At 44.5% G+C, this 13,095-nt stretch overlaps 1 protein-coding gene across 1 annotated transcript in view; it reads right to left on the bottom strand.

The window, feature by feature from the left end:
• Positions 1–2,396: 2,396 nt before the first annotated feature.
• Positions 2,397–13,095, bottom strand: part of grid2ipb (glutamate receptor, ionotropic, delta 2 (Grid2) interacting protein, b) — a gene marked incomplete at its 3' end in the record, with an annotated part of 33,466 nt that continues 22,767 nt past the window's right edge. The window contains exons 7-18 of the mRNA XM_008305311.1: positions 12,819–12,968; positions 11,992–12,147; positions 10,931–11,082; positions 10,519–10,653; positions 9,280–9,365; positions 8,896–9,046; positions 8,026–8,327; positions 6,638–6,682; positions 4,754–5,509; positions 3,451–3,603; positions 2,986–3,073; positions 2,397–2,531 (exon numbers count right to left, since the gene is read on the bottom strand). Of these exons, the coding sequence (XP_008303533.1) occupies positions 2,397–2,531; positions 2,986–3,073; positions 3,451–3,603; positions 4,754–5,509; positions 6,638–6,682; positions 8,026–8,327; positions 8,896–9,046; positions 9,280–9,365; positions 10,519–10,653; positions 10,931–11,082; positions 11,992–12,147; positions 12,819–12,968 (2,309 nt within the window). The remainder of the gene's footprint in view (positions 2,532–2,985; positions 3,074–3,450; positions 3,604–4,753; positions 5,510–6,637; positions 6,683–8,025; positions 8,328–8,895; positions 9,047–9,279; positions 9,366–10,518; positions 10,654–10,930; positions 11,083–11,991; positions 12,148–12,818; positions 12,969–13,095) is intronic.

Raw genomic sequence — 13,095 nt, 5'->3', positions numbered from 1 at the left:
ATTTTTCACCGGGTCTGATGTACATGGCAATTTTGGTGAGTTTTTGAGTATGTTTAGGGCCTCAAAAATGCGTGTCTTTTGCACGAATAATAATAATAATCCGAGCAGTTCCAATAGGGTCTTCGCACCCTTTTGGGTGCTCGGACCATAAAAATTAAGTATCATGACAACATCGTCCACATCTAATGTCATGGTATTACAGAGAAACAAATCCTCAAAACAAAGACAGGGTTTAGTTAATCTAATCTCAGTCAGTCTATTACCACTGTTAAGTTAACATATTAGTCTTTTCTTATTGTATACATTATGTTCCTTACTGTTACATTCCTGTTAGGTTTGTTTAATAGTCTCACATGTGGGTTCTTCAAATGGAGCTTAACTAATCCAGTCTGCTAGTGTTAGGATAAAATAATCCAGTTAAAGGCTCTACATATGAGATTTTGAGCATTAACGTAGCAATGACATTGCAGCAAACAACTACCTCCTTTGTAAAGATATGGTGGAGTAGCAGCAGACAGTGACGTTACACTCAATCTGTGTGTGCTGTGATCCCAGCTTCTATGTTTTGCCAGCCGGTCTAGCTACACGTGAGTGAAACTGTTCACCCCCACGTACATTTCTACATCTCCAGCATAATATTGTAAAAGCAAAATAGCAGCGCAAATGAGAGTGCTGTCCAGAACGTTCAGCCCCAAAAATCTAATAGAAAAAACGTATTTTATTAACATTATGTACCAAATAATAAAAGAGCCTCGGCTGCTGTTTTGCGGCGCGCTCTCTCTGCTCCACAGCGGAGAGTAAAAGGTGGCATGAAGATAAAGTTACTCAAGTTGAGAACAGCTCGTTCTGGCCATTCATTGTATTTTATAATGCGAGCTGGGCTGATGGATTATTTTTTTGTTGGCTGACCTTTCTGGCTGTAAATAAAACACAAAGCATGGTGGGAGGTGTGGCTGATGTGCTCATTTGTTTTGGTCGGAGATGCTGGTGTTGTAGTGATATATTCACTGGTTCTGAATGTCGTATACGGCACCTTTTCCAGCAAGTTTGGTTTTTTTTTTTTTTTAACACAGTGCATCAATGCACAACTTCAAACCTGCATTCATTCAGTGCTGATAAACAAAATAAACCTTTTTTTTCATTTGTGATATTTGCTATTCTGCTGTGTGGTTTTGGGGGGATCCATGTTATACAGTTTGTCAATGTACAGTACGAGGTGTGTCAGAAAAGTGTCAGGACTAAGATGTACAACCCAAACAGCTAAGTGTGTAGTTTTCTTGATATTTAGGCAGATTAAATCGTCTTTAGGACCTTCTTCTTGGGTTTACTTTCTTGCTCCTGCCCCAGACACATTGAACCAATCAGCAGAGTGGACAGTCCCATGTGGCTTTAAGTGATGCAATTTTGTTGATTTTTCTGTGTATGTGTGTGAGCCGACATCAAACCAGAGGCAAAGCACAAAAGCCTCATGAGGACCAGAGCAAACAAACAATAGGTTAGAAAACCTTCCTAGTGTCACATCTTTAGACTCACCTCATGAGTTTCACTAAAATGCTGACTTTGTGTCTTACGAAGTGTGTCAGAAAAGTTTCAGGACTGGTGTCACAAAAGATATATTTCAAATCCAAACTACAAACTACAAGTTTTCTCCTTCCAAGTAACCCCCCTGGAGTCTAAAACACTTCCCCAGCCTTCTCTGCCACGCCGCCATGCACTCCTGGAAGGATTCTTCCAGGATCCTCCACAGCGCGGTCATCACAGCCATCTTGATGTCGTCCATGTCTTCAAAACGGGTCCCCTTGATGACCCCCTTGAGCTTGGGGAAGAGGAACAAACTCCACGGAGCCAGGTGGGGTGAGAGGTAGCTCCAGCACGATGATGTTCTTCTCAGCCAGGAACTGTGGGATGCTCAGAGCATTGTGAGCAGACGCGTTGTCATGGTGAAGCAGCCACGACTTGTCCTGCCACAACTCTCAACTCTTCTCAGCACTGAACAAAGCAAACACCCCAGGATCTCTGTGTAGACGTGCTGGTTGATCGTCTGAAGGGAAAACTCGTAGTCTGTAGCTTGGGTTTGACATATATCTTTTGTTCACCAGTCCTGGAACTTTTCTGACACACCTCAGTAATTTTATGTCCTGCACCAGTGATGCAGCAGATAATTAGTTGTAGAGATGTTATTCATATTTTGTAAACAAGGTTTGGTGTAAAAGGAGCTAAATACTTAAAGGTTGTGGCCCCAAATTCATGAGAACCACAGAGTTTCGACATTTATGTTTAAGGTTAAGATTTTAGTGAGTCAGTGAGCCATTTCACATTAGGCGATTTGCAAATTGAATCTCTGTTTTGCAAATGAAACCAAATCTGTGGTAAAACTCTGTGATAGCTGTTATTACCGGACCATTCGGGTGACCCCTCAGTCGGGTTTTGGCGGTACTCACAGGCGTTGTAGGCTTTCTTGTGAGACAGAATCTCCACCACGTCTTTCTTTTTAAAGTTCTCCGGCAGGAAGGCTGGCTCTGGAGGAGAGACTGATAATTTTAACAACATTGTGAGGATGCGTTCTCCAGGCACCGGGGGGTCAACACACAATCTAAGTCACAAAAGGCTGAATGTGGCAGGTTGATGGGTTAATAACACAGCTCTGCCATTAGAGGCCGAAATGCTCTCCGCACTGGAGCTGATCTTCAATAAATAACAGCAAGTTGTGCTTCTCTCTGGCAGGTCTGTGTTATTACAGAAGAAAAGGGGAGGAGGGAGGGTGTATGGTGCCTTATGGAGAATGGATTAGAGGTGAATGGAGCAGCTCCAAAGCAGGTTATGGAGAACATCACAACTGTGGAGGTACAAACAAAACAGGTGACGTCAATAAACAGACAAACGTTTTAATGTTCATTAATTCCACCTAAAAATGTTGATCATGCTCGACAAACACACGACATGATTTTGATGAGGTATAATAACCACAGATACAAGATAACTCACTGGATCGGCGCTGTGTTCCAAAGTGCAGATCAAGGTCTAAGTACTTCACCATGTCAGTGAGCTTGTCGTACTCTGAATCCTCTCCGAGCTAAAAAGAGACAAGGACACGCTCTGTAACTCTCCACAGACACAGTCAAGGGTTTTGTAACCTAGAAGTAGCTTTCTAAAAAACTGTTTCCATGCACAGATATCAGATCTTTTCCACGCGCGACAAGGTTGTAAGTTGGGATCCTGGCGACGAGGCAGAGCGAATGTGACACGAATTCTATTTACGAAAACAAGATTGTTGCTTTGATGCCGCCGTGACTCATCAGAGACACATAAGGATGCCTTTCCAAATACAGGAGGAGGAATGTAGGAGGGGTGAGAAAACTCGCAGCCAAAGTGGGAAGATTCACAGGTGGACGTTCCCGACAGGGCCGCGTATGTCCCTGTGCGGGATCGTGCGACTGAGCGAACGCTCACCTGACCCCAGATCGTGCCCTCCGAGTTCTCCACCTGCTCCCAGCGCAGCCTCTTCACGCTCATGTGGTTGGCGTCGGAGGCGTGTTGGCCTGGCTTGGGCAGCGGAGGCGGGTCGCAGGGCGGAGGCAAGGGTGGAGGTGGAGGTGGTGGAGCCTTGGAGATCAAAAACACACTTGAGAGATATTGTTCTTGGACACCACAAATAGAACAGCTCGCAAGTAGTGATCTCACTGGGCAAGTTGGGAGCTGCTAAATCATTTCCCTACTTTCTGTCTGGACCTATGGGGATGCAGCTTACTTTCCATCTGTTGTAGTTCACAAAATGAATTAATAAAATCATGATTCTGTTGGGCTTTGAACTAAAACAATCGACTGTAAAATGTACCTTCTTTATCTGTCTTGTCTTTTAATCCTCTGAACCCAAAGCAGTGTCTGTTTTTTCTTGCTCCTGTCACATTTCTATTCACTGTGGGCTCATTTTCTACCACAATATAAAGTCTTGCACCTTTATGGAACCTCAAAATGTCCTTTTGTGCAGTTTAACAAAGTTATAATGCCATAAATCTTTTAAAAAAAAAAAAAAAGTTGAATTTCTTTGATCATTTTTCAACTAAAAAAAAAAGAGAAAAAATTGAATCAATGTGTACAATAGGCTCAAGGGTGTTACCAAGACTGAAAAATAAGATGGTGGCTCTACATTTTTAATGTGTTTCCATTTCTTTCTCTGCTCTGTGTGAACACAGCCTGCAGTCCAGCCCAATAATCCCTGAATTTTTGTCACATGACTGTTGACTGTAGCTGAATCAGTTGAGTTAAGCAGACTTGGGCACAATTTTATGTTGTTTTGCAGACTTTGGACACTGCAGACTGATTGTTTTAGGCAAAATTTCAAATGAGATTTTGAAGAAACATCTCATTTCTTTCTGTTTTTACAGTTTCTAGCTCGGATGCATATTTTTTTTTTTTTTTTTAAAAGACAGCCTTCCTTTCAAACCCACTGGTGAGTTTTATGGTTCAGAGGGTCAAAAAATATGATATATTGGGTTTCTTTTATTGTGCTTTCATTTTCCTCTCAGTGCCTTCATTTTCATGTGCATACTGCACCAAGTAGTAGGACTTTTGCTGCTTTTCATGATGCACTTGTGGTTATTTTTATGTGACACTTCTGTTGCTAGGAGCTATATGCGGTGACTCTGCTGCAGTGAACCATCATGGCTTTTACTTTTCCATGATTTCTCATGTGTACATCTCATTTGTATCCTGCAAAAGAAAAAAAAAAAAAAGGAACGACCATGAATGTTACCTGTTGTGACGGATGATCCGGCCGTTTGGTTTCATAGGTCTTGATGTGAGTGGGAAGGCTGGAGTGAGAGGGAGGATGGGAGAGCAGCGAGGAGCCGGGCTGGCCTTTGCTCTGGCTTTGAGACGGGTTGTGGTCCTGGAGGGACGGCGGCAGCGGGCCCTGGTAGCTGTGTTGGTGGTGGAGCTGGTGGTGCCTCTGGAGGACGAGCTGGCTCGGCCTCAGCACCTGAGGGGACGGCTGGGGGGAGGGCTGGCGGATGGGCGCCGGTTGGCTCAGCTGGCGGGGGAGGTAGCTGGGGCGAGAGGACCGCAAGGTGGTGGTGGTGCTCAGGATGGTGTGGCCCTGCGAGAGCCGGGAAGAGGTGGTGGTTTGGAAGCGCTGGTGACTTTTCTCGGCTTCGTCCCTGGAGGGGAGAACTTTGTGCAGAGGGGAGCGGCTGGACAGGAGGGTCCTCGGGGGAGGCGGGGGAGGAGGGATGATGGGGTGGTGCGGCTGGAAGGGCATCCGACTGCGGGGGACGTGCTCCGGGGAGAAGCGTACAGGCGGGAGGGGGTCGGTGAACTGCATGGGAGGGGGTATCAGAGACTGGAAGGGTGGGGGAGGCGGAGGGCTCTGGGTGGGGGGAGGTGGGATGGGTTCGGACTCAGAGGAGTACGAGGGAGAGGAGGCCTCGTCGCTGCTACTGTGATCCTCGCTGCTGCCGCTGCTCAGCTGCCGAGGTATGAAGCCCAGGTCCTGGTCCTCCAGGAAGCTCATCTGGAGGGAGGAGAGGGGCGCCGTCAGACCCGAGAACCATAGCTTTTGCCTCCACATACTTAAATACACAGCAGTCGTGAAATAAAATGTTTTAAAAAAAGCACTGCAGTTCCTCTTAGCTTTATACTCTAACTTATCATTTTAAGGTCATTTTTTTCAAGTTAGGCTCACTTTATGTTGCTTGCACAGTTGGATATCTAGAAACAGAAACTTATTCAACTGCAATGCTCCTTTACTGTCATCCTCAAATGTATTCATACACTTCCATTAAAGAAAAGGCAAAATTCACAATAATCACTTTAATAACTAGAAACTGAAAAAAGTAATAATAAATAAAAATTTGCTAAATTATAATTTAGTGAAATAAGACATTGCTTTTGAATTGTGGTTGAAAAGAATAATTTAAAAAATAAAAAAATAAAAAACTGTCCTGGACAAATTAGAGCACTTTGCTGATGAGCAGTGGGCCAAAATCAAAATACCTGTCAACAGATTGAGAGTTACAGAAAACACTTGATTGCAGTGATTGTCTCAAAGGGTTGTTCAACAAACTATTAGTTCACAGGTCCCATCATGCTTGTTTGTTTTTTTTTTTTTTCCCTTAATATTTCTGTAGAACCACAATTCAAAACAATGTCATGATTTTCATTAATTAAATCTTTATTATTACTTTTGTCAGTTTCAACTTATTTCAGTGACTATTCTTCCTTCTTTAATGGGAGGACGACTGTAAGTACATGTATGTAACTCCTTAAATTCACTTATGCATTCTTTATTCTTTTACCTACTTTGTGACAGAAAAGCTATATAAAGCAACAAAACTGAAAGAAAAGAAAAGCTCTGCTGATCTACAGAATTAATAAAAACATGCACTTTACTATCTTCAGTAATCCAGCCTATTTATATATGCAACACAATAAACCTAATATAATAATGTGGAGTCTACTGTAAAACACTGAATAAACAATGATCTACAATGTGCTGCTCTCCCCATTTCTAAAATAAGCACCGAAAACCTCCTGACAAAGGCGTAACACAGCTACAAAAGACGAGTGCTTCTACCTCCGCCAGCACCGTCTCACAAACTTAAGACTCTACTGTATAACTGAGTATCGTGTTTTTACTTACAGGCACACCTCTTCTTCTGAAACCATGACAACCACCTTGATATATCTGTTCATGTGACACAAGTGTTCATTGTAGCGTACATTAGAGCTGCTCTAATGTAAACATGCATCACTACAACGCAATTACTTCTCCGGACGCGAGCTTGCTTATTATTTATTAATAAGCAACACGCACAAACAACAGACTTGTCTTTTTAATTGATGCTATATATAAAACATTTTAGCTGGTAGCACCGTTACTTCGACGTTAGTATAATTACAGGGAACAAGAAAAGCACCGCTGCAGTCTCTTCTTGCTTCGATGGTGCAACCATTTTGTGCATTTGATTCTCAGTAATTATACTAAGGTATCACAGCTGATATAGCAGCTTCAAATGTAAAAACACACATAATAATCAGTGTACACATCATTCCTAGCCCCATGTTACCTGACACACACTGCACTGTCCATGTTATTCCTCTCACTGAACCAGCACCTGCAACAGTTTATTGGGAGAGCTGAATAAGTCTAAGCCGCTAAGTCTGTAAAACGCTTGACCGCTCACCTCCAACTGCTAACAAGGTTGGCGCTTATTATTACTCTTACCAATTTTTTTTTAATCTCTGGAGGTTTTTCAATTGTTAAACTCACCCAGAGCTAAGAAAATAGAGCAGGGATGTGCGGAGGGAGAGTAAATGACGCAGCCTCTCGCGCCTTAAATGGGCTAATGCGGTCACACTTCCGCCTTTTTACCACCAAGGGACGACACAAAACAGAGGCCTTGGATGACAATTTTCTACCTTATTGATAATTAAAAAAAAGCAATTTAATATCTCAAAAGATAAAGGAGTTGAGACGCGGCATGTGGAGGCAGATTATCAGCTCAGTCGGTTTATTTGGATTTCTCTTCTACAGTTTACACATACAAAGAGTTCATTTGCTAAAACAGAACTCCATCTTCACAAACCGTCAGAACTTTTCCATCGTCTACCTGAGACAAAATCAATCAAACTTAAGTTATCCCTGTTTTTGTCATTTCTACTGAGTCAAATCCACTCAACTTCAGTTTGATTGATGTTATCTCAAGCAAACAATAAAAAAATAAGTTTTCTGTTTTTGCAAATGAACTCTTCATATTTAACTTGGCTTGACTACTGGTGCAGCTACAAACAACTTGCCCTTGAAGTATGATAACAATATTCTGAGACAGGTTGTGTCCCCCACATCGTCTCAAAGCTCTAAGAAAAGAGAACACACCTGTAGGATACATCTAACTCTCACAGTTATCAGTTCAGTGATGGAATAACTGAAAGACCCTCCCATGAATCCGTTAAACACGTCCTCTAACTGTAAAACTCAACACTTCCAAGCTTTAAAACATAAAAGCAAAGTGTATTTTTCCTCCTCACCTCCTCGTAGTCGTTCTCCCCGGGTACGAAGTCGTCCACCAGGGTGACCCGGTGGCCCAGCTGCTCGCTCAGGGCGTCCAGGAACTTGTCCGTGTCCCGGCTGCGAGGCGGGCGGGAGAAGGTGAAGAGCTTCTTGCGGCGGGTCAGCGTGTTGGGGCCGCTGTCCGAGTGCTGAGGGGAGGCGGGCGGGCTCTCCAGGCTGACGTAGGGGTTGGAGTCCTGGCTGCTCTGGTGGTGGATCTCGTACACGGGGGTGGGGAGTGGCTCCTTCCAGGACAGCGACAGGCCCGACTTCCGGTTACCTGGAGGAGGAGGAGGAGGAGGACAGCGAGGGCGGCTGAGTTCGACTCTCACGCTGCACATGTTTATGCCATCCGCTGAGCAAATTGCGTAACATATTATGCCACTTATTCCCTCCAGTAATTATCTGTGACATTCTTTGCCATGCCATCACCCCAAGGATCATTTCTTCTGAGAGGTAACCATGGCAACCAGAAGATAAACTGCAGGCTTATGCGCACATATAGATCGAAGGATTTGAATGAGTTCCAACTCAAACACATTCAAAAAAAATCAGTGCCTCTTGTGCCATGTTCACATCAGACTGGCAGAACGACACTTTTAACAGCATAATTCAGTTTTGTGGCTCGTAGTTATGGAAAACCTGACATGATGTGAACATGGCATCACTCATGCACCACCAAAGCTCCAAATTATGTGGTTTTTCATGACTATGTCTTCATTCATTTGTTATTTAAATGATGGGCTTTGGTGGCTAATGGCTTTTAAACCACTGATGAAAGCATCTGAAAGCGTCTGTGTGTGTGTATGCCGGCGACTGTTTGGATGTGTGTGTCAGCCCCAGAGTACCTGTGAGAGGGGGGAGTGTGAGGGGGGAGAGAGGGCGGCTGTAGCCCTCAGTCTGTCCCGACACCTCGGGCTCGGCCGAGGAGCCGCCCTGCAGTGGAGACACACTCTTCCCTGCGTACACGTTCTCCAGCTCCGTGTACACACCTGTCATCTATAGGTGGAGGCATGACCAGCTGGTTAGCACACAATCGCTGCGGGACATTTTCTTTGAAGGTCTGCTGCAGGTTAAATGCGGCCTCGAAATCAGATTTAATATCACACGTTGAGTAATTACGAGCAGACCTTCAAATAATGTGAGACTAGAGAGCGCAGACAACATAACTAGCATTCATAATGCTAATGTTGCTGAGGAGCTCGGCGCTGGAAAGCTGCAGTTATACCTACATGATTAAGGTCAGGGGACTCGGGGAAGGAGGTTCCATCTCCTGACTGCCTCTCCTCCGGGCTCCCAGATTCATCGACATGAATTCCTAAAGCACAATAAAGCATGAACAGTGACGCGAGGACGTAAGCCTCCTCCATCCATCCGCCTCCGGCCAGGAGGAGAGAGGATGAAGCAGAGCAGGACAGAGTGGAGGAGCAAAAGGCAAAAAAGCTTGGACCAGGAATTAGCAATGGCGATGGAAAACAAGGGAATGTAACACCTGAAGCCTGAGAATGTATGAACTGGTGATGATCATTTTTGTCTGAGGAAGACTTCAGGATCTTTTTCCAGCTTCAGTCTTCTGTTCACACTAACAACTGCACAGAGCCTCACCTGGGAGCTGACTGGTGCAAACACAGCCTTATTACTGAGCACCAAGCAGTTCAAATGGAGCAGCTGGAGGTTAGATACCTTGCTCAAAGGAATATCAATAGTGGAGTAATTGCTAACAGAATTCTAAGTGTTTCTCATTTACTGTCTCTACTTGGATTTTACTTGTACGTCCAGGGACTGCAACCCGAAAGAAAACAGTGCTGTAATACTGAATTAATAACGATGAGATTCCATTGAGCATGCAGGAGCTTTACAAGAAAAGCTGCTTTACAGTTCTTTGTTAAAGCTACACTAAAGTTTTGTTTTTGCTACTTGGGGGCAAACAACCCAGCAGTTATGGAGCAACATTAGCACTCACTCTTTTAGCTGCACTGTTGGTCGCCACCAACTCCTTTGGGGAAATATCAGGTTCTATATCAGCTTTAACGGTAATTGTTGTGAGCACAAAGGATTTTTTTTTTTCACAAAAAAGCTGCTGAAAATGCTGCTGAAAGAGTGGTTAGAGTGAATCCACCCATTAAGTCCCATCAAAGCTGGGGTAGGCAGTGCTTGTTTGGCATCAGTGGGCCTCCTCCTGGCTCAGTTTTCAGGCTTCAGAGAAAACTAGTCCCTGATGGGAGATTTTAACCAATCACATGACCTTTTACTGATTAGATTATACTGTATAAACAGCATTGAAAGGATTCTGTTTGTTTTTTTTCAGATTTCTTAAAGTTGAATGACAAAGTTTTGGAGCTGTGAAGATTTTCAAACCTTGTCATAAATCTAACCAACCTCCTGCAGAGGATAATGTTGTTTTGGCTAGGGTTCAACAAAGCCTTGTTTACTGGTGAGGTCTCTCTGGGATGTTATTAGGTGCAGCGTACCCATTCCCAGGTGAGTCCCGATGATGCAGTCGTCCGAGCTCCGTTCTCGCATGCTGCTGCGGTACGACGTCCCCGTCACGCGCATGGAGCTGCTCCTCCGGTGGTGCTCCTGGCCTCCGTCGGGCTCTAACACCGCTGCAAAAACACACGCATTCAGCATTGAGTTTTGCTAAACTTTGTTGTTTACAGGTTAATTATGCAGCTGCAGCTGTTCTTAATTACAAAAAAAGCAACTTACAAAGCATATTTTAAACATATCTAATCATCAGGATGCCGCACATGACAGAAAACCAGCCTTTCGATGAGGACTTCAACAGTAGGATACTGTCCTTTTCAAATAAGTGAAACTACTAACTTATTCCTGAGTGCTTCCTCAAATGCAACTTATCCCCCATACTATGTTCAGGCTCACCGCTGCTCTTGAAACCCAGGAAGCGTGACAGTTTACCCTGGCAGCGCTCCTGCTCGTCGTAGGTCAGCAGCTGGTAGATGAACTGCCAGATGAGCTGCTTGGCCGGAGTGTCCAACACCGGAAACACGTCCACTATCAGGGTGTCCACGTTCCTGCAAACATCAACATCTTTACGTAACCGAGCCACGTTCACTGTCGGGTAAACGATGCCCACTCGATGTAAGGATTTAGTTTAAATTTATACTCCTCGCCTCTGTTGTGTAGCTGAGATACGGGATGAAAACAGAATATGAAAAGGTGGGAGGATAACAGGGATGTCAGCCATGGTGAGATTTGTGCCTTTGGGGTTGGAGAGATACTGTATGCACGTACAGCAGTACTCGACTGGTATTTTGGTCTTAATCCTGCTGCATCACATGTTTACATCATCTGAAGTGCATCCATCTCTTCATCCTTGAGGAAATATTTTCGGAGGCTAATGGGAGCTATAAACCTCCTGCTTAGCTGCTGCATGTGCATCTGTCGCTTTCTCTCCTCTTAACATCCATCAATCATTTTCTCCGTCTCTCTCTTTTTCACCTGCATTAAGAGTATAAACCACAGTTTCCCAGGCAACAGATCATTTTCTGTCAGCACTTGTCAGAGTAACTTAGCTAGTTAAGAGAGTCCTATGACTAAGGCAGCATGACTGATGCTGAAAAGTCAACTTAAGGCTGCAACTGTTTTTTCATTTGGAGCTGCAAAATCAAGTGTTTTTGAAAAATATTAGAAAAAGATGATTAAAATTAATGTTAATTACTGCTGCGGATTTACAGTGTTTTCTGCACTGAACCTCAGGGTGGAAATGCTTTGTTCTAAGAAATTCTGACAGCCAACACTTTCCAAAATCCCCAGAACAAAGAATTAAAACCCTCCAGCAGCTGCTTCTCTCCACCAGTCATCCCTAAGCAGACTGTTCTATTATTTCCTGTGCACTTGTTTTCATATTTCATGCACCTCTCCATCCTCTCCGTCTACTTTTGTTTACATGCTGGTTGTTTTCTATCCCTCCGCCCACTGACCTGTGCTGGAAGAAAGTCTCTAAGGCCTTGCAGACAGTGTATCTCTCCTGGATGGTCAGCAGATGCTCCAGCTGCTGGCTGAAGGTTCGCCCGTGGACTTTAATGCTCGGTGGAAGAATCTCTGCCACCCACTGGAGAGAACTGAGGGCCGGAGACCTGGACAGCAGGTACAATACAATATTAGCATTATTTCTCCATTCATACATATTGAAGTAATGCTTCTCTGTTCGTCCCAACAGAATACGAAGTGTGTCAGAAAAGTTCCAGGACTGGTGTCACAAAAGATGTATTTCAACCCCAACCTACAAACTACCAGTTTTCTCCTTCAGATGATCAACCAGCACGTCTACAAAGAGATCCTGCGGCGTTTGCGTCATTCAGTGCGCGACAGGAGGCCAGAGTTGTGGGAGGACAAGTCTAGCTGCTTCACCATGACAACGCACCTGCTCACTATGTCCTGAGCATCCCACAGTTCCTGGCTGAGAAGAACATCGCCGTGCTGGAGCAACCTCCCTACTCACCCCACCTGGCTCCGTGGGATTTTTTCCTCTTCCCCAAGCTCAGGGGGGTCATCAAGGGGACCCGATTAGAAGTTGTGGAGGACATCAAGATGGCTGTGATGACGGAGCTGCGGAGAATCCTGGAAGAATCCTTCCAGGAGTGCATGGCGGCGTGGCAGAGAAGGCTGGGGAAGTGTGTTAGACTCCAGGAGGATTAGTTGGAAGAGGAAAACTTGTAGTTTGTGGTTTGTATTTGAAATATATCTTTTATGACACCAGTCCTGAAACTTTTCTGACACACCTCATATATCACATTCGTGCACTGACCTCGAGCGTGGTAACGTGGTCGGGGGCATATTCGGGGATTCCTCTGGATCGGCTTCTGAAGAGAAGTCAGATGGACCTTCCTCCACCACCAGAGTGGGCATCGCCCCGCTGCCCTGCAGCATGGACACCACCTTCTCATGGGAACAGTTCCTACAGCAGAAGAAGCAAAAAAATAGCGAACTTGAGAGGGACACAAGCAAATGATGGAGAGATGATGGCTTTTAGCTGTGAAGCAGATTGATTGGAATAATGTAATCTACTGCATGACTTCAAACTA

This window comes from Stegastes partitus, unplaced genomic scaffold (assembly GCF_000690725.1).
Source record: "Stegastes partitus isolate 25-593 unplaced genomic scaffold, Stegastes_partitus-1.0.2 Scaffold2470, whole genome shotgun sequence".
Taxonomy (NCBI): Eukaryota; Metazoa; Chordata; class Actinopteri; family Pomacentridae; genus Stegastes; species Stegastes partitus.
The sequence above is the reverse complement of the archived record's forward strand: the minus strand, read 5'-3'. Positions and strand labels throughout refer to the sequence as shown.